The sequence below is a fragment of the Pristis pectinata genome, chromosome 14 (assembly GCF_009764475.1).
Source record: "Pristis pectinata isolate sPriPec2 chromosome 14, sPriPec2.1.pri, whole genome shotgun sequence".
Classification (NCBI taxonomy): domain Eukaryota; kingdom Metazoa; phylum Chordata; class Chondrichthyes; order Rhinopristiformes; family Pristidae; genus Pristis; species Pristis pectinata.
The window spans coordinates 48,362,232-48,387,500 of record NC_067418.1 but is presented as its reverse complement, the minus strand read 5'-3'; the positions used below and the strand labels follow the sequence as shown (position 1 = coordinate 48,387,500).

The window sequence follows — 25,269 nt, the reverse complement described above, 5'->3', positions numbered from 1 at the left end:
GAATTGAACCCTGATCGCTGGTGCTGTAATAGCATCGCGCTAACTGCTACGCTACCGTGTCGTGAAACAGAGGGGAAAAAGAATTAAGTCAACTCAGGAAGCAGGAAGAAAATTTTAAATTAAAAAAAACTGCTGGAGGAACTCAGCGAGTTAGGCAGCATATGTGGAGGCAGCGGGACAGTTCACGTTTCGCGTCAAGACCTCTGCATCAGAACTGAGAGTGTGGAGGGGGAGGGGGAGGGGGTCAGATGGAGTCAGTTGGGGGGTGGGGCCGGGGGGAGGAGGGTGGAGACAGGGTGGAAAGTGGTAAGTGGAGACCCGTGAGGTTGCAGCTGCAGGAATCTGATAAGTAAGGAAGGCAATGTGGAACCACATAAGGGAGGGATGACGGGCGGATGGAACCATCTGGGGTAGGGGAGAGGAGACCCAGCAGACAGTAACAAAACTGGATGACAGGGGGGCTGGGGAGAACCGGTGTGGATCAGAAGGAGAAAGACTACGGGGGGCTTGTGGTTTCCAGCACAACAGAGTAAAATCCACAGCTCGGAGTTGTGTTTACTCTTACTCCTTTAATGTAGTGAAAACGTCACTGCTTGTCACAGGAACTTCAAATGAAAGGAGCAAAGAGGCAAAGACCTGGAGAATTGACACGACGACACAGTTTGCTTATCGGTGGGTTCAGTGGCTGTGGCAAATTGCCCACAGCGCGAGTGGGTGAAACTGCGGACAGTTGATGGTGATGTGGGGAAGAATGGATAAATGCGGAATGAGTGTAATTGGTTGGTGGGGACTCTGTGAACCGAAGGGCCTGTTACCATGCTATATAACTCTATAATTAGACACACAATTCCACTCTCTCGTGCTTTGGCTGTTGAAGACACGGCTACCAATGCTGGACCAATTAAATTTAAGGAACACTGATTTCTTGGATATTTCAAGTGCGGGGGAAAGACTAGAGATACTGAGGAGAGGGACCCTGAAAACAAAGAGGTGAATTCCAAACTCTGGCAGCCAATGGAGGTCAGATGAACAGAGGTAAAGCAGGAGTTGGGGGAGAAGTGAACCAGTGCAGGTCAGCACCCCAGCAGTAGACTTTTACGTGACTTTAAGTTGACAGAGAGTAGAACAAGAGAGGTTGGCCAGGAGTCCATCAGATGAGCAAAGGCAGGGCAGAACAAGGCAACGTTGTTGAAGTGGAAATGTGGTCTTCGTGACGGAGCAGATCTGTATATTTATTAGTCACACGTACATCGAAACACACAGTGAAATGCGCCTTTTTGCATTACTGAGAATGTGCTGGGGGGGCAGCCCGCAAGTGTCGCCACGCTTCCGGCACCAACATAGCACACCCATAGGTCCTACACTGTACATCTTTGGCACATAGGAGGAAACCAGAGCACCTGGAGGAAAGCCATGCAGACACAGGGAGAACGTACAAAGTCCTTACAAGCAGCGGTGGAATTGAACCTGGGTCACTGGCGCTGTAATAGCGTCACACTAACTGCTACACTACCGTGCCAAATCTCATTGGGGTTAAATGTAACACCCAGGATACTAACACCCTGCTTCAGTTTCCTATTACAAAGGAGCGAGACAGAACTTCAGAGCTTATGGCAGGCACCAAAGCCAATGACAACACATGAATACCTAGCAGGAGCATCACACAAAGGAGCTGGAGGAACTCAGCAAATCAGGCCACATCTATGGAGGGAAATGAACAGTTTATGTTTCGGGTCAAGACCCTTCATCAGGACTGGAAAGAAAAGGGGGAGGTAGTCAGTATAAAAAAGGTGGGGGGGGTGGGTGGGGTGGGGATTGGGCGAGCAAGGGCTGGCGGGTGATCAGTGGATCCTTAGCAGGAGCAAGTTTCTGCTTAGAAGCAGAAATAACAGGGTTATTATAATGGGAGACTTCAACTTCCCAAATATAGACTGGAACCTGCTTAGTGCCAAAGGTTTAGATGGGACGGAATTTGTTACGTGTGTCCAGGAGGGATTCCTGACGCAGTATGTTGACAGGCCGACTAGAGGGAATGCCATGTTAGATCTAGTTTTAGGAAATGAACCGGGACAGGTGAAGGATCTATTGGTGGGTGAGCATTTGGGGGACAGTGACCATTGCTCCATAACCTTTAAAATTGTCACGGACAGGGACAGGTGCAGAGAGGACAAGAGGTTTTTCAATTGGGGAAGGGCGAACTATGAGGCTATAAGGAGAGAACTTGGGAGTGTAAATTGGGATGTCCTTTTTGAAGGAAAATGTACCATGGGGATGTGGTCGATATTCAGGGATCTTATGCAGGATGTTAGAGATAAATATGTCCCGGTGAGGCAGAGAAGGAATGGCAGGGTGAAGGAACCGTGGGTGACGGGAGAGGTGGAACGACTTGTTAGGGAGAAGGTAACATACGTGAGGTATAAGCAGCAAGGTTCAGACAGGGCCAGTGAGGAATATAGGGTAGCGAGGAAGGAACTTAAGAAAGGGCTGAGGAGAGCTAGAAGGGGACATGAAAAGGCTTTGGCTAGTAGGGTTAAGGAAAATCCCAAGGCCTTTTTCAAGTACGTGAAGGGTAGGAGGATGGCTAGGGTGAAGGTAGGTCCGATTAAGGACAAAGGTGGGAGAATTTGCCTGGAGGCGGCAGAAGTTCTCAATGAGTACTTCTCCGGTATTCACCAGGGAGAGGGGTCTTGATGATGCGGAAGGGAGTGCTGGTAGGGGTAATGTTCTCGAGGTTGTTGATATCAAGAGAGGGGATGTGTTGAAGTTGTTAAATAATATTAAGACAGATAAATCTCCGGGGCCTGACAGGATTTTCCCCAGGCTGCTTCGAGAGGCTAGGGAGGAGATTGCTGAACCGCTGGTAAGGATCTTTGAGTCCTCGTTGTCTACGGGGGTGGTGCCGGAGGATTGGAGGATTGCGAATGTGGTCCCCTTGTTCAAGAAAGGTAATAGGGATAGGCCAGGGAATTATAGACCGGTGAGTCTCACGTCTATGGTGGGTAAGCTGTTAGAAAGGATTCTAAGGGATAGGATTTATGAACACCTTGAGGATCATGGACTGATTAGGGACAGCCAGCATGGCTTTGTGAAGGGAAGATCTTGCCTCACAAGCCTGATAGAGTTCTTTGAGGAGGTGACCAGGAAGATTGATGAGGGTAGTGTGGTGGATGTGGTTTACATGGATTTTAGTAAGGTGTTTGATAAGGTTCCTCATGGTAGGCTTCTTCAGAAGGTCAGAGGCCAAGGGATCCAAGGAAGCTTGGCTGTGTGGATTAGGAATTGGCTTGCATGTAGAAAGCAGAGGGTTGCGGTGGAGGGAGTGCCCTCGGATTGGAAGGCAGTGACTAGTGGTGTCCCACAGGGATCGGTTCTGGGACCTCTACTTTTTGTGATATTTATAGATGACTTAGATGAGGGGGTGGAGGGCTGGGTTAGTAAGTTTGCAGACGACACTAAGATAGGCGGTGTTGTGGATAGTGTGGAGGGCTGTCGGAGCTTACAGAGGGATATTGATAGGATGCAGAGCTGGGCTGACAAGTGGCAGATGGAGTTCAATCCGGAGAAGTGTGAGGTGGTACACTTTGGAAGGACAAACTCCAGGGCAGAGTACAGGGTAAACGGCAAGGTACTTGGCAGTGTGGAGGAGCAGAGGGATCTGGGGGTTCATAGTCACAGTTCGTTGAAAGTTGCCTCACAGGTGGAAAGAGCAGTTAAGAAGGCCAATGGGATGTTGGCTTTCATAAGTCGCGGGATTGAGTTTAAGAGCCGCGAGGTTATGATGCAGCTTTACAAAACTCTAGTTAGGCCACACTTAGAGTACTGTGTTCAGTTCTGGTCGCCTCATTATAGGAAGGATGTGGAGACGTTGGAGAGGGTGCAGAGGAGATTTACCAGGATGCTGCCTGGATTGGAGAGTATTGAATATGAGGAGAGGCTTAAGGTGCTAGGGCTTTATTCACTGGAAAGGAGGAGGATGAGAGGAGACATGATAGAGGTATATACAATATTGAGAGGAATAGATAGAGTAGACAGTCAGCGCCTCCTTCCCAGGGCACCAATGCTCAAGACGAGAGGTCATGGCTTTAAGGTTATGGGTGGGAGGTTCAGGGGAGATGTCAGAGGGAGGTTTTTCACCCAAAGAGTGGTTGGTGCATGGAATGCACTGCCTGGGGTGGTGGTGGAGGCAGATACATTGAACAGGTTCAAGAGCTTGTTGGATAGACATATGGAGGAACGTGAGATAGAGGGATATGTGGGAGGAAGGGGTTAGGTAGTGTGAGGGTGGTCTGATGGACGGCACGACACGGTGGGCTGAAGGGCCTGTTTTGTGCTGTACGGTTCTAAGGTTCTATGGACATCAGAGAAGCATTCTGACAATTTCTAGAAAGGACTGCCGGTCAGATGTCAGTGCACTTTTTTGTGCCAATAGTATTGTCAAAGGCAAGTAAGAAATAGTAGACATCCTCTGACACAAAATTTATGGGGGGGAGGGGGGTGGAAATGCCCACAAAAACTGCAGGCAGTTCAAGAATGATGATTAGTGGTAACCTTTGTCACACTCACGCAGGATTACATCAGTGCATTTGCATCAGGGCCTCTTTGGTATTGTGGCAGGAGTAAGAAATGGATTCAAAGGAGTTCAAGCAAAGATAGGGACAGATATGAAAGCAAAACAATACATTTGAAGAAAAATCCTTGATTTCCCCAGCTTTGCAAACTAGTACCCTGTTCCCAGTCAACTTTTTTTTTTGAGGAGTAGGGTAACTATGACAAATTTGAACGAGATGGTCGGTGGACTAGCTGAGAAGACAGAACTTGTTCTGGCCATTTGTCTGCTTCCACTAACCATATGATTGCCTTTGTTACATTAATGGCCAAATGATCCATTTTGCTTAAATGGAAGGATCCAATACCCCCTACTACTTTTCAATGGTTCTCTCAAACTATATCATGTTTAAACTTGGAAAAAATTAGGAGTGGTACTGTCGAATCTTCGCTTAAATTTGAAGATATTTGGAGTCCATTTAGTCAATATTTTCACATGATGTAGATCCCCTTTCAATAACTTTTCAATTTAGAGGAACGGAGTTGACGACATAATATTGCTCCTTTTCTACTGAGAAATTTCAGTCCAGTCTTTTTTTTTGAAATTTGTTTAGTTTGGTTTGATATATTATTTATAATTTCTTATTGGTTTGGGGATTTTTTTTTCTTTTCTTTTCTTTTATATATATATATATATATCTTTTTCTTTTCTTTCTTTTATATAATATTCATTTACTAAGAGATCATTGGATCTACAGATTTCTTTTATATTTTATTGTTCTTTATGATTATCTATGCCATGATTGTTCTCCTGATCTCTTTGTATTACATGTACAAACATTGATGTTATATATTAATCTGTATTAACTTGAAAACTAATAAAAAGATTGAAATAGAAAAAAAAACTTGAAAAGGCATAACCTTCAACAGCCGGAAAGTGGGAGTAAGCTTGATAATAGTCTTCAGTCAGCACGATGTGCCAAACGGCCTCTTTCTGAGGTACAGATTCAGCAGATGGGCTAACATGGGGACTGGAAGAAAAGCTGGGTGGTCTGCAATTAGTGGGAAAAGGATCAAGGGAGCAAGAAGTTACACCTCAAAAGAAATAAACTCCCGAGGATGAAGAGGAGAAAGGAAAGGAAATGGAGAACAAAGAGCTTTCAGGGGTAAGGCGGCCTTGAGGGCTTCACCCGGTGGACTTGGGAGCAGGAAGAATGCGACAGGGGTAGTTGGTCTGGTGGAACAGAAAAACAGAATTTATGACACAGGAGAGCATTCAACCCATTCTCCCTGCACTGGAGAAGAAAGACTTACCAAGCCTAATCCCCACTACACCCTGTATCCACTTACAGTAAAACTCCAATAATCTGGCTTGCTCAGGACATTGGTGGTGCCAGACTGGCAGATTTTCTGGATTACTGGATATTACTATCAATACCTCAACACACTTCTAATTCACTTTTTAAAAAAAATGTTTCACAGCATTATAATAACTTCTCCAGAGAACCAGGTAAGGTAAAAAGGGAGTGCAGTGGCCCTGATGACAAGATAAGATATCTTTATTAGTCATATGTACATCGAAATGCATCTTTTTGCATAGTGTTCTAGGGGCAGCCCGCAAGCGTCGCCACACTTCTGCCGCCAACATAGCATGTCTGCCACTTCCTAACCCGTACGTCTTTGGAATGTGGGAGGAAACCAGAGCACCCGGAGGAAACCCACGCAGACACGGAGAATGCACAAACTCCTTACAGACAGTGGCCAGATTTGAACCTGAGTCGTTGGCGCTGTGAAGCGTTATGCTAACCGCTACACTATGGGTTTCCGGAGATCCCAGAAAACATCACCTCTGAGCCGGATGCCAAACCATTGGGATTTCTGATTGGTCAGATAGTAGATTATTGGAGCTTTACTGCAGTATTTAAATGCCGAAAGGATTTCTACCTCTCAGGCAGCACCAGTACTCGTCCACTTTAAACCTACCACCAAATATTTCAACAAATATGCCCAGAGGCTCTCGACCCTTCTGCTCTGAGAGATAAACAGGAACTACTCATCTACGTGCCTCAAAATTTAGACACCTCCATGAAGTCTCCCCTCAGCTGCCTCTGTTCCAAAACAAAGGCAGCACAGTGACACAGGTAGTAGAGCCGCTGTCTCACAGCGTCAGAGACACAGGTTCGATCCTGACCTCCGGCGCTATCCGTGTGAAGTTTGCATGTTTTCCCTGTGACTGCATGGGCTTCCCCCGGGTGCTCCAGTTTCCTCCCACATCCCAAACACATGCAGGTTCTCAGGTTAATCGGCCACTGTAAGTTGACCTCAGTGCGTAGGCGAGTGATAGATTCAGGGGTTGTTGATGGAATGTGGGGAGAATGAAATGGAATTAGTGTAAGTGGGCAGTCGATGGTTAGCATCAACTTGGTGGGCCAAAAGGCCTGGTTTTTCTTTCACTGCAAGACTGACTCTAAAATACTGGTAATACTCAGCAGGTCAGGCAGCACCTTTAGGGAGAAACAGCGGTAACATTTCATGGCACAAGGTCATCGCCCTGAAACATTTCTCTCTCCAGAGAAGCTGGCTGCACAGTTGAGAGTTTTCAGCAAATGTTTGATGTCATCTTAACCTTTGTGGCAAAAGCCAACAAGGCTCTAGTACTTTTTAGGGATTCGGGAGTTATGGAATTATATGTATATACCAGGTATTAATTCAAACAAGAACCAGTCTTCAGTTCTTAATGTAAATTGCAAACTGTAACCAGTTTGAAGTTAAAAGGACAGATTTGTAAACAAACAGCACTGCCTACAGAGCACAGACTGCTGACCCATAGCAGGGGGCTGGCTGCTCAAGGGATGTGGTTTGCAAAGTGATGTGATGATGAGACGTTCTGGTATGCATCAGCCAACCTTAAGACAATGGTGGGGTGTTAATTGGCCTACATCAGACCAGGCAACATCAGATACAGGAGCTTGAGGGCACGCACCACCAGACTTATGGACGGCTTCTACCTCACTGTGAATAAGACTATTGAACGGTTCCCTCATACAATGAGATGGACTCTGACCTCACTATCTACCTTGTTGTGACCTTGCACTTTACTGCACTGCACTTTCTCTGTAGCTGTGACACTTTACTCTGTACGGTTATTGTTTTTACCTGCACTACATCAATGCACTCTGTACTAACCCAATGTAACTGCACTGTGTAATGAATTGACCTGTATGATCGGTATGCAAGACAAGTTCTTCACTGTACCTCAGTACAAGTGACAATAATAAACCAATACCAATACACTGGCTACATTATTCTGCACCATTGTGACCGAGTGCAAGAAAGCTTGCAGACCAGACTGATGTTCTCACCTAGCACATCAAACATGGTCACAGGCAGATTTGCTCTGTCAATAGTTGGGATATTTGCCTGACAATTAGTTGGCTGAGAAATTGGTACAGGGGGCAGGGTTTCCCATTTGTTGATCATTGGGATCTCTTCTGGGGAAGGTACGACCTGTACAAAAGGGATGGGTTACACCTGAATTGGAGGGGGACCAATATTCTTGTGGGTAGGTTTGCTAGAACTGTTGGGGAGGGTTTAAACTAGTTTGGCAGGGGGATGGGAACCAGAGTGATAGGTCAGAGGTTGCTTCATTAGTAGATGCAGAGTGCAAGAAGACTGAGGAAGGATAGGCAGTTGAAAGGGCAAAATTGCAGTCAGTTGGATGGGCTGAAGTCTGTCTGCTTTAATGTGAGAAGTATCAGGAACAAGGCTGATGAACTTAGAGAGTGGATAAGTATGACGTGGTGGCCATTAGAGACTTGGCTGTCACAAGGGCAGGAATAGCTGCTGGATATTCCAGGGTTTAGATGTTTCAAATGGGACAGGTACAGAGGTAAAAGAGGTGGGGAGTGGCTTTGCTGATCAGGGACAGTGTCACAGCTGTAGAAAGGGAGGATGTCCTGGAGGGATTGTCCACTGAGTCAGTGTGGGTAGAAGTCAGAAACAGGAAGGGAGCGATCCCTCCATTGGCAATATTCTACAGACCCCCCAATAGCAGCAGAGACGCTGAGGAGCAGATCGGGAGGCAGAATTTGGAGAGGTGCAAAAATAACAGGGTTGTTGTCATGGGTGATTTCAACTTCCCTAATATTGATTGGGACCTCCTTAGTGTAAAGGGGATAGATGTTAAGTGGATTTTGTTAGGTGTGTCCAGGAAGGATCTTTGGTTTGATATATGTATAATTTTTTAGTTGGCGATGATCTTTGTGTCCTCACTGGCCACAGGAGTAGTGCCAGATGATTGGAGGGTGGCAAATGTTGTTCCTTTGTTTAAGAAAGGGAGTAGGGGTAACCCAGGGGATTACAGACCAGAGAGTCTTACTTCAGTGGTGGGAAAATTACTGGAGAAGATTCTTAGAGACAGAATTTATGGGCATTTGGAGAAGCGTAGGCTGATTAGGGATAGTCAGCATGGCTTTGTGAGGGGCAGGTCGTGCCTCACGAGTCTGATTGAATTCTTTGAGGATGTGACAAAGCACATTGATGAAGGTAGAGCAGTGGATATGGCGTACGTGGATTTTAGTAAGGTGTTTGACAAGGTTCCTCATGGAAGGCTTATTCAGAAAGTCAGGAGGCATGGGATTCAGGGAAACTTGGTCTTGTGGATTCAGAATTGGCTCGCCCATAGAAGACAGAGGGTGGTGGTAGATGGAGCGTGTTCTGTCTGGAGGTCGGTGACCAGTGGTGTTCCACAGGGATCTGTTCTGTGACCCCTGCTCTTTGTGGTGTTTATAAATGACTTGGATGAGGATGTGGAAGGGTGGGTTAGTAAGTTTGTTGATTACACAAAGGTTAGTGGTGTTGTGGATAGTGTAAAAGCTGTAGATTACAACAGGATATTGATAGAATGCAGAGCTGTGCTGAGAAGTGGCAGATGGAGTTCAACCCAGATAAGTGTGAGATGATACACTTCGGGAGATCGAATTTGAAGGCAGAATACAAGGTTAATGGCAGGACTCTTAGCAGTGTGGAGGAACAGAGGGATCTTGGGGTCCACATCCATAGATCCTCAAGGCTGCCGTGCAGTTCGGTAGGGTTGTTAAGAAGGCATATGTTGTGTTGCCCTTCTTTAGTCAGGGTATTGAGTTCAAGAGCCACAAGGTGATGTTGCAGCTCTATAGAACTCTGGTCAGACCACACTTGGAGGATTGTGTTCAGTTCTGGCCACCTCATTATAGGAAGGATGTGGAAACTTTAGAGAGGGTGCAGAGGAAATTTACCAGGATGTTGGCTGGATTGGAGAGCATGTCTTATGAGGATAGGTTGAGTGAGCTAGGGCTTTTCTCTTTGGAGAGGAGGAGGATGAGAAGTGACTTGATAGAGGTGTACAAGATAAGAGGCATAGATCAAGTGGACAGTCAGAGACTTTTTCCCCAGGGCAACAATGGCTAACACGAGGGGACACAATTTTAAGGTGATTGGCACAGAGAGTGGCGGGTGCGTGGAACGCACTGCCAGCAAAGGCTGTGGGGGCAGATACATCATGGACATTTAAGAGACTCTAAGATAGACACATGAATGATAGAGAAATGGGGGGCTATGTGGGAGGGAAGAGTTAGATAGATCTTAGAGCAGGATAAAATGTCGGCACATCATTGTGGGTCAAAGGGCCTGCACTGTGCTGTAATGTTCATGCTCTATATTTTTGCGCTCAGAGAGTCAGCCCTCACAGCATTAATTTTGGGTGCCTGGGTTGTGTGTCCTCAGAAGCTTTTAGACCATCCGTGTGAATTACTTTGTTCCAGTAAAGGTGTTTGAACATTCAGAGGTGTCTCCCATTGTAGATGTGTAACTCAATGGAATATTGAAGTAAACAATCCCATTCCAGATACTCAGATTGTATTGAATCACCTGCTGTTACGTTTGTTCTTAAGAGCATAAAATTGATGTATTGTGTGTTCAGGGAGACTCGGTTGAGAGGGTCTCCAGGAGAATGCCGGCTCGTCGTGATGAATAAAGACCATTTATATCACCAGCTTCAGTATCTCTCCAGTGACTCAGTTCACAGTCACAACCAGTACTCATCTAACAGGAGGGTGTCAGAGACAAGGTAGGAGGACGTATGACAATGGTGCACGGTAAAACAAAGCCAGGATTTGAAACCCAGACAATTCCATCTGCCCATCATCTCTCCCTTATCTGGTTCCACCTATCGCCTACCAGCCCATCTTACCACCATCCCCCTCACCTCTTTACACCGGCCATCTTCTCTCTACAGTGTAAGCCCTGATGCAGGGTCTCGACCCAAAACATTGACCATCTCTCCCCCGCCACCCCCCAATGTTTCTTTATCCACTGAGTTCTTCCAGCAATTTGTTTTTTAATTTTTGCTTCAGATTCCGGCATCTACAGTCTCCTGCAAGGACTTATCTTTATTCCAGGATCACCCTGGGAAGCAATCAATGATGTTAGCAAACTAAAATGGCACCCAACAGCATTCGGTAGCGCAGCCATATTCAGCTGTGAATGGCTACACAAATGCTATACACTTTGTCGTCACATCTGTGTGCCTTAGATATGGAGGAAGACCTTACAGCAATTTCATGGTGACTAGTTCACATATTCTACAGCTGCAGATGTGAAGTTCCCTCTACACACTGTATTCTGCAGCTGAAGCTTCAGACCAGTAAACTGCACACATGCTTGCCAGAACAAAATCCCTTGCTTTAAAGTTCCCCAAAATCTCCCTTGTGTCAAGCTCATAGAATATAACATCACAGAGGAAGTTATTCAGGCCAACAATGCATCTTATCTACATTCAATTGTCCGTCCCTTGTAAATAACAACCTGGCAGTTACAAGAAAATAATTTAGCAATCCTGCCACTTCAGTTCTGAGACACCACTTCCCCTATTCTGACCATAAGCTGTCCTCCTGCTGCTGGTAATCATGCTTGGTTATTGACTCTTGTTTTCTTCTGCACTCCCGCCACATTCCCAGTACCTTAAAGCTTCCAGTATCCTCTGCTCAAACACAAAGATCTCTCATGACTTTCTTCACGGTATCTTACAGCAGGGACTATTGTGCCCATGCCAGATTTTCAAAAGAGTCATCATTTTAGTCCAGATCCTTCACGTTCCAAGTGTTTATTTCATCCAGCCAGATTAATGAGTGGCAGAACAAGGACAAAAGGCTGAATTATGTCCTCCATCACCCAATTCCCCTTTGGATCCACCGTTTACAGCCACCACAGACGTAGGCAAGAACACTGTAGATGCTCCGACTAAAATATTAATTTCTCCACTTTGGAACTATTCCTTTAGGCTGGAAAATTAGGCATGCCTACTCTACTATTTAGAGAGGAGAGACAGAAACCAGGGAATTATAGACCAATTAGCCTAACGTCAGTTGTGTGGAAATCACTGAAGTCTTTAAATTAAGGACAGACTGACTAAAGACGTTGAAAGTTCCCAGTTAGCTCGACAGCACTGGCACGCATTTGCAAAGGATGGCTTGTCACGGACAGTGTTGCAGGGTCATTAGAGTAATACAGCATGGAAACAGGCCCTTCAGCCCAACACGTCCATGCCTACCACGGTGCCCACCTAAACTAATCCCATTTGCCCATGTTTGTCCACATATCTCTAAACCTTTCCTATCCATCTACTTATCCAAATGTCCTTTAAATGTTGTCATTGTACCTGCCTCTACCACTTTCTCTGGCAAGCCCGTTCCATACACGCACCACCCTCTGCGTGAAGGTGGTGCTCCTCAGGTCCTTTTTAAATCTTTCCCCTCTCACAAATCTATGCCCTCTGGTTTTTGGGTTTCTTTTCCCTGGGAAAAGTCCTGTGTACATTGACCCTATCTCGGCCCCTCATGATTTTATACATCTCTATAAGATCACCCCTCATCTCCAATGTTCCAAGGAATAAAGTCCCAGCCTGCCCTACCTCTCCCTATAACTCAGCCCCTTTATTCCTGGCAACATTCTCGTAAGTCTTGATCCCACTCTTTCCAGTTTAATGACGTCTTTCCTATGACAGGGCGACCGAAACTATACACAATACTCCAGCTGCAGCATCACTAACGTCTTGTACAACTGCAACGTAACATCCCAACTTCTATACTCAATACCCTGACTGATGAAGGCCAGCGTGCTTCTTCCTTTCCAGTCCTGACGAAGGGTCTCGGACCCTAAATGTCAACTGTTCACTTCCCTCCATAGATGCTGCCTGACCTGCTGAGTTCCTCCAGCATTTTGTGTGTGTGTGTGTGGCGCTCCAGATTTGAGCACCTGCAGTCGCTCTTATGTCAGCGTGCCAAATGCCTTCTTCACCACGCTATTAATCTGTGACACTGACCTCAGGGAACTATGTGTTTGTACTCCTATGTCCCTCTGTTCCATAACTCTCTCCAGGGCTCTACCATTCACTATACAAGTCCTCCCCTGGTTTGACTTCCAAGAAGTGGTAAATCTATGGGCATTACAGATAACAAGCACCTTCTGGCATTCCAAAAAGAGTGTACTAGTTGAAATCAAAGCTCATGGATATTAAATCCAATTTTTGGCCCAACAACAAAATTCTTCTTCAGCAGTCCCTCAAGGTCAAGATGGTCCAAAGATGGCTGTTGAGGCAAGTAACGGAAACAGAGCCTTTGACTATTTGAATGAGGTGAAAGGTTTCCACGGGTAGAGGGGAAAGTGAATTGGAGGTTACAATCGGATCAGCTACGATCTTATGAAGTGGCGAAGCAGGCTTGAAGGGATGAGTGGCCTACATGGGTTCCTAATTTGTGTTGGTAGAGCAGAGAGTGGGGTCTCAAATGTACACAAGATGGGAGGGAAGGTGTGAGAACAGGCAAAGGATCAGGTATGTGAGAGGCTGATGGGGACAGAGTCTGGAGACACTGGAGAGTTATACAAGAGGCTGACCGAACATCCTTGATTTTTGGCATACTGCACACACTACCTTTACTTTAAGCCAGAGGAGAGCACCACAGTCAAGGACATGACTTGTCGTAGAGAAACAAGTCTGGTACTGATCCAGCTCAGCAAACTGATTGGGAATTAGCTGGGCCTTTTCAACCGGGTTAGGCTACAGCTTGAAATCCTTCCACCAGGGTTAGCAGAGCACTGCCAATGTTACAGAGGACCTTTACAGTGGTGCACCCGGTGGAGGTGACACCACGTTGTGCAGAAGCTGTTTGGGAGCACTGGCCCCGTTCCCTTCCACAACTTTTCCCTACACCTTCCTTCATCTCTTCATGACAGCGAGCTCCACTCCGTGTGCAGAGTCAGCTGTCAGAGAAGGGTTCCCGGGAAGGGAGTTGACTCACTGAACAAGTTCTGCACTCACTGCATAGAAATCCGCACACAATCGCAAAAAAAAATCTCCAGCAATGCAGTGAATTGAGCCTTTAGTTTCCTATCCCCCCTTCATGATGGGTCATAATTGCCTGATCAATAAGACCTTCAAAAATGGCAGCCAATATGCTGTGCGAGCCATCACTGGGAGAACAGAGCATCTCTTGGGTCCCATCACCCCTAGCAACATCGAGAAAGAATGCAATGAACTTTGAGCCTTTCCTTCTCAAATTAAAGAGGTGCTCTCTCCCTCTCACTGCAAACCCCAGTTCAGGCCCACTATTTTCAAAGTGGGAAGGTAAAAAGCAATTCTGCCATCTGAGACACCACTTCCCCAAAGTGCTCTCGATCTCGGCCACCTCTTTCTCCCGCGCCTCATAACAACACTTCATTACCCTTAAGATTTTATGCTGCACTCTCTTTTTCTGCTTCTCACTCTCCTGGCATTTCTAATCTCAATTGCAGATCAATTCCCATCCTTTGCCTCCCCTGTATGCTCTTACTACACCAGCCACACCCTTGGTTAACCACATCAGTTTATCATTCAGTCTTCCACCTTTCTCCCGAAGGTGTTTCATTAAAGTAAAAATACCTCCCTCAAATCATTTTCTCCAGAGCTGGTCATGCTTTCAATGTGTGCATTAATGAAATCCACTCTCAGTCGCTTGGGAATTTCTCAAATGATCATGAGGTCAGGCAAACCTTCCTTACTAGAAATCTCTTATTTGTCTTCTCTCACAATATAGTAACAAAAAAAACCACAGCATTTTATCTGTGAGTTCAGATAAATAGTAGACAGATAGAGTAGACAGTCAGCACCTCCTTCCCAGGGCACCAATGCTCAAGACAAGAGGGCGTGGCTTTAAGGTTATGGGTGGGAGGTTCAGGGGAAATGTCAGGGGGAGGTTTTTCACCCAGAGAGTGGTTGGTGCATGGAATGCACTGCCTGGGGTGGTGGTGGAGGCAGATACATTGGACAGGTTCAAGAGTTTGTTGGATAGGCATATGGAGGAATGTGAGATAGAGGGATATGCGGGAGGAAGGGGTTAGATAGTGTGAGGGTGGTTTGATGGACGGCACATGGTGGACCAAAGGGCCTGTTTTGTGCTGTATGGTTCTATGGTTCCTTCAGTTAACGATGACAAGGGTTTTGAAGCAGTGTAGAAGCTCATGCAGAAGATCCCAAATGATAAGATGAGATCTCTTTATTAGTCACATGTGCATCGAAACACACAGTGAAATGTATCTTTTGTGTAAAGTGTTCTGGGGGCAGCCCGCAAGTGTCGCCACGCTTCTGGTGCCGACATAACATGCCCACAACTTCCTAACCCGTACGTCTTTAGAATGTGGGAGGAAACCGGAGCACCTGGACGAAACCCGTGCAGACACACGGGGAGAACGGACAAACTCCTTAACAGACAGCAGCCGGAATTGAACCCAGGTCGCTGGCACTGTAAAGCATTACGCCAACCGCTACACTACCATGCCTATTGTGTAGAAGGGAATGAACCATCATTTCCTAAGTAACCCTTGGCTCAGCAGTATTGCACTCAGAGTTAGGTTTTAGATTTAAACCCTACCTTCGGATCTGGCCATGACATTTATTCTGGCAGTGTAGTGCAGTGGTCAGGAAGTGCTGCACTGTCAGTGTGGCAGCTGCAACAGCTTATGGACTAAGAGTAGGTTATATGGCTCCTCAATTCTGTGCTCCATCATTTAGTAAGATTATGCCCAATCCCGTACCTTGTCCATCTCCCCAGTCTCCTCCGATTCTTGCATTGTTCAAAATTCCAATCGGTTGCACCTTGAAATGTATTCAACAACGGAACATTGGCCGACGTCAGGAAGGAGAAGGAAAAAACCAGATGACAGAGCCTTAGGAAGAAGACATTCCTCCTTCCTAGGACCCTTTTGTCCTGAGACTATGCCCTGGCTCCATTCTCTCCAGCCAGAGGAAACAGCACCCACCTTTTCAGATCTATGTGCCTGTCATGCCACTGCAAGTAAGTTTTTCATTGCACCTGTGCATACACGTACTTGTGCACGTGACAATAAACTCGACTTGGACTTTGACATCACCTCCTGTCCTCAAACACCAGTGACCATCGGCCAATCTTAATCTCTCCTTTGAGCAACTTCCTCATCCTGAGAATTATTTCAGTGAAGCTGCACTGCACCAACTCTAAGACAAGTCCACCAGCAATGACGTTTGACTGGCGGCTGTGGATTTTTACAGCACCGTGCCACTGAAAGTGGCCTTAACCGGGACTGGAACTCAGAAATGGCCACGTTGTGCCACTCCCAAAAGTTTACTGGCATGCCTGACAAGTTTTCAGGAGGAAACAGGAATCCTCAATCCTCTTGCGATGCCTGGTTCTGCACTGTCAGTGCAAATGATGATACAATTATTTGACAGTCACATGCCAAACGTCTCTGTGCTTCAAAGACAACTCACACAAAGGTCAGAGTTCTGCAGGCTGTTAGAGACCTCTACGAGGGCAGTTTGCACGTGCTGATAACTATTCCGCTGCACCTTGAACCCTTCAATTGATCTTAACTAACAAATTGGCATTTGGATCAGTTTGTCCATGCTCATCCCACTGACTACCTGCTTCAAATGGGAGCTTTAGGCCAAAAGTCACAGACATTACAGGGAGGGTTGGTGGGGGGGGAAAGGGGGGTGGGGGGGATAAAAGGAGTCATGTTCAGTGATCCTATCTGAAATCTGCAGGGTCACATACACCCACCTCTGTCGCTCCAGAGAGCACATCAAAGGCTCGGGTTGACTCCGCTCGGGCCACCCTCACAGGCATTACATCTTCTTATGGCACACACGGAATGATATGCCTGCAGAAATCACCGTCACCCTGACCCACCACCTCAATGTCATTCCAGGCGGGAGCCACTGCTCAGTTCAGATTTCAGCCCACTGCTCAGAGCAGCTTTAGAGAGGATACTGATGCTCCACATGTACGAGGGGGACTTGGTCTACTTTACACCGTCATGGCGACACTGCTTTGCAAGTGGATGGAACGGGCCCCCATGATAAACTGCGCTCAACAGTCACTTGGCTCTCCATCTTCTCAATGATCACTAGGGCTTCTAACTCACTCCTGGTTGGTCACAAGAGGAATAATTTCACAGCCCAAGCCAACTTGTGTGGGCAGGCACTGTAGTGTAGTGGTTAGTGTGACGCGATTACAGCGCCAGCAACCCAGGTTCAATTCTGGCCGCTGTAAGGAGTTTGTACGTTCTCCCCGTGTATCTATGTGGGTTTCCTCCGGGAGCTCCGGTTTCCTCCCACATTCCAGAGACGTACAGGTTAGGAAGTTGTGGGCATGCTATGTTGGCGCCAGAAGTGTGGCAACACTTGCAGTCTGCCCCCAGAACACTCTACGCAAAAGATGCATTTCAGTGTGTTTCCAGGTACACGGGACTAACCAAGAAATCTTATGTTATCTTAAGATGCCTTCACTCCTTGGTTGAAGTTTACACTCCAAGAACCTACTTTGCATCAGCCCTGTGACCAACCACATGATTCATTCACCATGTGGAGCAGAGGTGCAGAAGCAAAGTCAACTGTCCCATTCACAGGTATGACAACATTGTTTTTGCATTAGTATCCAGAAGCCTGGACTGTTCATCTGGAAAAGTTTGAATCCCACCACGACAGCTGTGAACTTAAAATCCAAAGTAAAGAGCTCTGATTGTCGTACACCAACTGGTTCACTAACAGCGATAGAAAAGCAAGTTGGTGCCCCAAATGTGGTATGCTGGCCTTAATCCGTCAGGGCATTAAGTATAGAAATTAAGACATGCACCTGTCTCTATCAATGGTGATGAGGTCGAGAGGGTTGAGAGCTTCAAGTTCCTGGGAGTGAACATCACCAACAGCCTGTCCTGGTCAAAACATGTAGACACCACAGCCAAGAAAGCTCTTCAGTGCCTCTGCTTCCTCAGGAAGCTAAAGAAATTCAGTTTGTCCCCTTTGACACTCACCAACTTTTACCAATTCACTATAGAAAGCATCTTATCTGGATGCACCACGTCTGCTCAGCCCAGGACCGCAAGAAACTGCAGAGAGTTGTGGACACAACCCGGTGTGTCAAGGAAACCAGCCTCCCCTCCTTGGACTCTGTCTTTACCTCTCACTGCCTTGGTGAAACAGCCAGTATAATCAAAGACCTCACCCACCCGGGTCATTCTCTCCTCTTCCATCGGGTAGAAGATACAGGAGCCTGAGGGCACATACCACCAGACTTTAGTGCAGATTCTACCCCACTGTGACAAGACTATTGAATGGCTCCCTTATACAATGAGATGGACTATGACCTCACGACCTATCTTGTTGTGACCTTGCACCTTATTGCACTGCACTTTCTCTGTAGCTGTGACATTTCACTCTGTACTGTTATTGTTTTTACCTGTACTACATCAATGCACTCTGTACTGACTCAATGTAACTGCACTGTGTAATTAATTGACTTGTACAGTCGGTATGCAAGACAAATTTTTCACTGTACCTCAGTACAAGTGACAATAATAAACCAATACCAATTGCCCAGCAGAGTAAAACTCGGATAACCCAGACTGGTGGTGCTGGACTAGCAGATTTTCCAGACTATTGGATGTCATTTCAATTACTACCCCAACACACTTTTAATTGACTTTTCTTTCAAAAAAAAAGGATGTTATACGGTATTACAGTAAATTTTCCAGTGACCTGACAAGTTTAAAGGGAACCCAGGAAACATTATCTGGTGAACATATATCGGGTATAAGAAATAGTTATCAAGTGAGATCTTAAGAAAGCAGTTAGGAGAGCCAACCTGGCCACTGGAATTAAAGAGCATTCCAAAAACTTTTACGAATATATTAGAAGCAAGAGGGTAGAAAGAATAAGTCCCCTCAGGGACTAAAAGAGAAGTCCTTGCATGGAGCCAGGGGATATGTGGGTGTACTGCAATGAATACTGAAATGTCAGTAATCACCAGGGAGAGAGGTGGACAGGCTAGTACAGAGTTAGGGGAAGTGTCAGTTGATAGTTGGGAACATGAATGTACAGGTCCTGCCCGGCTTACGAACACCCAATTTATGTACAGCCCGTATATATGAACAAGGGTTTGGGAGACGGCAGCATGGAATTGCCGGCTGCTGCAGGCATCTTCTGCCGTGTGGCAACTCAGTCCGCGGCCACATTCCCGACTTGCAAACTGTTCCGATTTGGACGAGCAGCGGACAGGAACAAAACCCCTGCTGTAACATGCGGGCAGCCTGCATCAGCAGGGAGGAAAGGCTGGAAATCTTGATTCCCATTCAAGGTGGGCAAATCCCCAGCACCTGATGAAATCTTATCCCATGGGAAGCGAGGGAGGAGATTGCACGGGCTCTGCCGGAGATTTTTGCATAACTCAGTCCTGGCAACGCTTGTCTGTCTGTCACCCCTCCTCTCCCCTCTCTGTACCCTGCCCCCGGACCCTCACGTCCCCTCCATCCCCTCTTCCACCGCCACCAATGCCCCCTCTCCTCTCCCGCCATCCGCTCTCACCAGGTTGACGAATCTCAGAGTCCTTCCTGCCACCGGTGTCTGGAGCCCGACCGCCAGCAGAGCGCACAGGAGAACCGGGTAAGGCAGCAGCGCGGCCTCAGCGCCCGCCATCCTGCAGCCGGAGCCGGGACCCCGGCAGCGCCCGAATATAAGCCCAGGGGTGCGGAGGTAGAGGCGGGGGTGCGTTAGCATCGGCCGGAGACCCACCCCTAGCAACCGAGACGGGTGCCTAGCAACAGCACCGCTCCCAGCGGCCACTGGGCGGGCCGATGGAACTGGGCCGCGCCCCTGTCGACCGAACCCGCCCCTAGCAACCAGGCCACGCCCCCGGGTGTCGTCCGAACCCGCCCCTAGCAACTAGGCCACGCCCCCTGGTGTCGTCCGAACCCGCCCCTAGCAACCAGGCCACGCTCCCAGCAACCTGGCCACGCCCCTGATCATTGGGCGGGGCGAGGGATCCAGGCCACGGCCCTGACCGGACGGAGAGCTGAAACCCCCGGCCGGACCTGAAGAATTGGTGCCCGCTCCTAGCAACCAGGACGCGTCCCTAGCAACCCAGACGGAGCCTCAGACCGGCGCCCGGCCCTGGCGACCGGGTCGCCCTTGGCAACCGGGCCGAGCGATGGAAGGAGGCCTCGGTTCTCCAGGCTCCAGAAGGATGCGAGGTGATCTGATTGGAATTGACACAGTTCTTACAGGGCAGGGAGGTTGGGCCCGGGGGCACAGTCTGAAGGTATTGGTATTGGTTTATTATTGTCACTTGTACCGAGGTACAGTGAAAAACTTGTCTTGCAAACCGATCGTACAGGTCAGTTCATTACACAGTGCAGTTACATTGAGTTAGTACAGGGTGCATTGATGTAGTACAGGTAAAAACAATAACAGTACAGAGTAAAGTGTCACAGCTACAGAGAAAGTGCAGTGCAGTAAAGTGCAAGGTCACAACAAGGTAGATCGTGCGGTCAGAGTCCATCTCATCGTATAAGGGAACTGTTCAATATTCTTATCACAGTGGGGTAGAAGCTGTCCTTAAGCCTGGTGGTCTGTGCCCTCAGGCTCCTGTATCTTCCACCCGATGGGAGAGGAGAGAAGAGAGAATGTCCCGGGTGGGTGGGGTCTTTGATTATGCCGGCTGCTTCACCAAGGCAGCGAGAGGTAAAGACAAGAGTCCAAGGAGGGGAGGCTGGTGTCAGTGATGCGCTGGGCTGTGTCCACAACTCTCTGCGGTTTCTTGCAGTCCTGGGCAGAGCAGTTGCCGTACCAAGCCGTGATACATCCTGATAGGATACTTTCTATGGTGCATCTGTAAAAGATAGGCCATTCAAGACTGATATAAGCAGGAATTTTATCAGGCAGATGGTGATGAATCTTTGGAATTCTCTGCTCTTGTGTGGGAATAAGTGCAGGGATGTAGTGCTGAGGTGGATCTCTGGTGATGCTGATGAACAAGATAAGATCTCTTTATTAGTCACATGTACATTGAAACACACAGTGAAATGCATCTGTTGTGTAGTGTTCGGGGGGGGCCCCCACAAGTGTCGCCACGCTTCCGGCGCCAACATAGCATGCCCACAACTTCCTAACCCATATGTCTTTGGAATGTGGGAGGAAACCGGAGCACCCGGAGGAAACCCACGCAGACACATGGGGAGAACGTACAAACTCCTTACGGACAGTGGCCGGAATTGAACTCGGGTCGCTGGCGCTGTAGTAGCATTATGCTAACCAATACACCACTGCACAACAGTCCTATGACGAACCCCAGCAACTGGTGGGGGGTGGGGGGGTTGCAGGCACGATGAAACTGGGGTTAGGACAGGATGTGGGATGACCCTGCAGCATTGGTGTTCTCCTGATGCTCCCAATCACTTCACCCTAAGTAAGGCCTTTTGAAACTATGGTGGTATGTGAGGAAGCTGATGTGTAGACAGCAAAATCCCACAGCCGTACTGTTGACCAGATGTTCTTAGCTGCTTTTCTCCACCATGCTGTGACTTGTGAGCACCTGGGTTTAGTGGTTCATCGGCATTGCCTCAGCGCCGTCTCTCCCACAGTGAAGCACTCCCTCAGCGCTGACCCTCTGACGGTGGAGCACTCCCTCAGCACTGACCCTCTGACAGGGCAGTGCTACTTTACTATTGACCTTTTAACAGGGCAGTACTTTCTCAACACTGTCACTCTGACCTCTGTTGTGTCGCTCAAGCAGTGCAGCACTCCCTCTGTGGTGTATCCCTCAGCATGGTCCCTCCAACAGTGCAGGACCCTCTTAGCAATGCTCCTCTGGCAAAGAAGCGCTCTCTCGGCACTGCCTACGACAGTGGAGCGCCAACTCGGTGTTGCCTTTCTGCCATTGCAGCGCACCCTCAGCACAGAGCCCCCAACATTGCAGCGCTCCCTCAGTGCTGACCTTCCAACGTTGCAGCGCTCCCTCAATGTTGTCCCTCCAGCAGTTCAGCATTCCCTCCGCAATGTTCCTCTAACAATGCAGTGGCTCCCTCGACTAACAGCACTAGGGGAGAACCTTCACCAGAAAGATTGCAGTAGTTCAAGGTGGTGATTCATCACCGAGGGCAGCTGGGGGTGGCAGTAGATGCTGGCCGCGTCATCCACTGCCACAGCCACAGCCTGGAAAATGAATTCCAACAGTCACCAAGTGTGAAAGTGTCAAATACTCTGGGTCCAGTAGAGTGAGACTGAGAGTAACTCACACAGAGTGAAAGGGTAATGCACTCTGGGATCAGCAACAGGGATGTGAGATTAACTCACTGTGTCATGGAATGTGAAAGGGTTATATGCTCCAGTAGCAGCAAAGTAGGACCAATAGTAACTAACAATCCAGAAACAGGCGTCCAAATATCTCCACCACAGCTGTGGAATTTAGTTACCCAAGCAATCTGTACTTTTATACAAAGCTTGTCTCAGTCATGGTAACCATGTGCTTTCTGGATTGTCATAAGAACCCAATCTTCTTCAGCAGAGGAAATCCACCATTGTTACTGATTTGGTGACTCTAGACACACATAACGTGGTTCACTCTCAACTGTCCAACCAAACGGCCCAGCAAGCCAATTGGCTGCATCAAAACTGCTCCATTAAAAACTGAATAAGAATAAAATCGGAGAGAATACCCAGCATTGAGTTAGGCAATAGATTTGGAATACCGTCAAGTCATTCTCTGCTCAGTTGATCCTGCAAAGACCTCCCCGCAAACATCTGGGGATTGACATCTAAACTGGGAGAACTGTTTCGGAGACTGGTCAAACAACAACCTGATGTAGTTTTATTTACAGAGTCCACATGAATGATAGAGAAATGGGGGGGCTATGTGGGAGGGAAGGGTTAGATCGATCTTAGAGCAGAATAAAATGTCGGCACAACATTGTGGGCCGAAGGGCCTGTACTATGCTGTAATGTTCTCTACCTTATAGACAATATGCTAGACTCTGGGTACATCCTGTCCAACCAGCAGGGCAGACCCACCACAGGGGGCATATAGCCAAGAAGTAAAACCTTCAACGTTGACTCTAGACCCCGTGAACCCTCATGGTGTCAGGTCAAACTTGACCTGATGGTTCCTAAGTGACCTAGAGGGTGATGATTACCTGGTGCCAGAGCTGCCAGAGGAGCTGGTAGAAACAGATACAGTTAGAACATTTAAAAGGCATTTGGACAGGTACTTGGATAGGAAAGGCATCGAGGGATATGGGCCTAATTCAGGCAAATGGGATTAGAGTAGATAGAAATCACAGTTGGCATAGACGAGGTGAGCCAAAAGGCCTGTTCCTTTGTTGTTTGATTCCTGCAAGGAAACCTCCACCTTCAACTAATACCTCTCCATGTACTCCATGTTGAATAATATTAAGAAAAAGCACAGGAAGCAACTAGAACACAGAATGGGTGGGGGACTGATGCCCATTACCAAGAGTGACTTGTAGAACCACCTTTGAGCAAGTCCTGAATGACGTAGCTGCCAACCTGAACTGTAACACATGCTGGGAGAACCAACATGAACTTGCCCTCATCAACCTACCTCTGGCAGATGCAACTGTCCACGACAGCATTGGTAGAAGTGGCAGGGTGGAGAAGGCGGCTTTTGGAAAAGCTGGCCTTCATCAATCAGGGCATTGAGTACAGATGTTGGGACATTACGTTGCAGTTGTACAAGACGTTAGTGAGGCCGCATTTGGAATATTGTGTTCAGTTTTGGTCACCCTGCTGTAGGAAAGACACCATTAAGCTGGAAAGAGTGCAGAGGAGATTCACGAGGATGTTGCTGGGACTCGAGGGACTGAGATATGGAGAGAGGTTGAGCAGATTGGGACTTTATTCATTGGAAAATGAGGGCTGATCTCAAGATAAGATATCTTTATTAGTCACATGTACATCGAAACACACAGTGAAATGCATCTTTTTGCATAGAGTGTTCTGGGGAGCAGCCCACAAGTGTCACCACGCTTCTGGCGCCAACACAGCATGCCCACAACTTCTTAACCCGTACGTCCTTTGGAATGTGGGAGGAAACCGGAGCACCTGGAGGAAACCCATGCAGACACATGAGGAGAACGTACAAACTCCTTACAGACAGCGGCCGGAATTGAACCCGGGTCGCTAGTGCTGTAATAGCATTACGCTAACTGCTACACTACTGTGCCTTATAGAGGTGTATAAAATCGTGAAGGGCATAGATATGGTGAATGCACACGGACTTTTTCGCAGGGTTGGGGAATCAGGAACTAGAGGATATAGGTTTAGGGTGAGAGGGGAGAGATTTAATAGGAACCTGAGGGGCAACTTTTTCATCGAGTGGGTGGTCTGTATATGGAATGAGCTGCCAGAGGAAGTGGTTGAGGTAGGGACATTGACAATATTTAAAAGGCTAGGAAAGGAAAGTTTGAGAAGGATATGGGCCAAACATGTACAAACAGGACTAGCTTAGATGGGAATCTTGGTCGGCATGGACCAGTTGGGCCAAAGGGCCTGTTTCCATGCTATATGACTGAGTGATTTACCCACTGCCCTTGCAGAGACAAAGTTCCTCCCTTACACTGAGGACAGTCTTCATTATGTTGTGTGGCACTACTGTCATGCCAAATGGGATAGACTCAGAACTAATCTTGCCGCTGAAGACTGGATATCCATGAGATGTTGTGTGAACCATCAGGAGCAGCACCTCATGGCCTGTAATATTCCTAACTCTACCGTTACAGATCAACCCTGGTTCAATGAGAGGTGCAGGGCATACTGAGATTAGCACTAAGTGAACCTAAAATCGAGGTGCAACATGGCTACTTGCACGCTACGCAGCAAAAACAGCATGCAGTAGACAGGGCTACATGAGCTCATGATCAGTGGATCAGGTCAAAGCTTTGCAGCCCTTGTTGTGAATGGTGGTGAACAATCAAACAGCTAACAGGAGGAAGAGGCATTAAGAACAATCCCAACATCAATGATGGTGTGCCCAGTGTGTGAGTGTTAAAGGCAAGGCTGAAGCATCCACAACCATGTTCAGAGGGAATGCCGTGCGTCTTCCTGAGATCCTCACCGTCACTGCCAGTCTTCAGCCAATTCATTTCACGCCACATGATATTAATAGTTGAGAGCAATAGATCCAACAAAGGCAATGGGACCAGCTAACATCCCTGTTATAGTACTGAAGCTGTGTGCACTAGAACTAGCTGTGCCTTTAGCCAAGCTGTTCCAGTACAGTTATAAGAAAAGATAAGATATCTTTATTTGTCACATGTACATCAAAACACACAGTGAAATACACTGTGCACGGCGCACAGGCACGGCAGTGTAGCGGTTAGTGTAAC

At 47.5% G+C, this 25,269-nt stretch overlaps 2 protein-coding genes across 13 annotated transcripts in view; one reads left to right on the top strand and one right to left on the bottom strand.

The window, feature by feature from the left end:
* The window catches only part of LOC127577687 (lysosomal acid phosphatase-like), a 281,423-nt gene extending 261,709 nt beyond the window's left edge, over nucleotides 1-19,714 (bottom strand). For all 12 annotated transcript variants that reach the window (XR_007957420.1, XM_052029119.1, XM_052029122.1 and 9 more), the window contains exon 1: nucleotides 19,457-19,714. Coding sequence is in view for 11 of the 12 variants with exons in the window: in XM_052029119.1 (XP_051885079.1) it covers nucleotides 19,457-19,648 (192 nt within the window). In the remaining variant the exon portion in view is untranslated. The remainder of the gene's footprint in view (nucleotides 1-19,456) is intronic.
* Nucleotides 19,715-19,927: 213 nt separating this feature from the next.
* pacsin3 (protein kinase C and casein kinase substrate in neurons 3) overlaps nucleotides 19,928-25,269 on the top strand; it is a 79,531-nt gene continuing 74,189 nt past the window's right edge. Inside the window, exon 1 of the mRNA XM_052029092.1 lies at nucleotides 19,928-20,121. The gene's annotated coding sequence lies outside the window, so the exon portion shown is untranslated. The remainder of the gene's footprint in view (nucleotides 20,122-25,269) is intronic.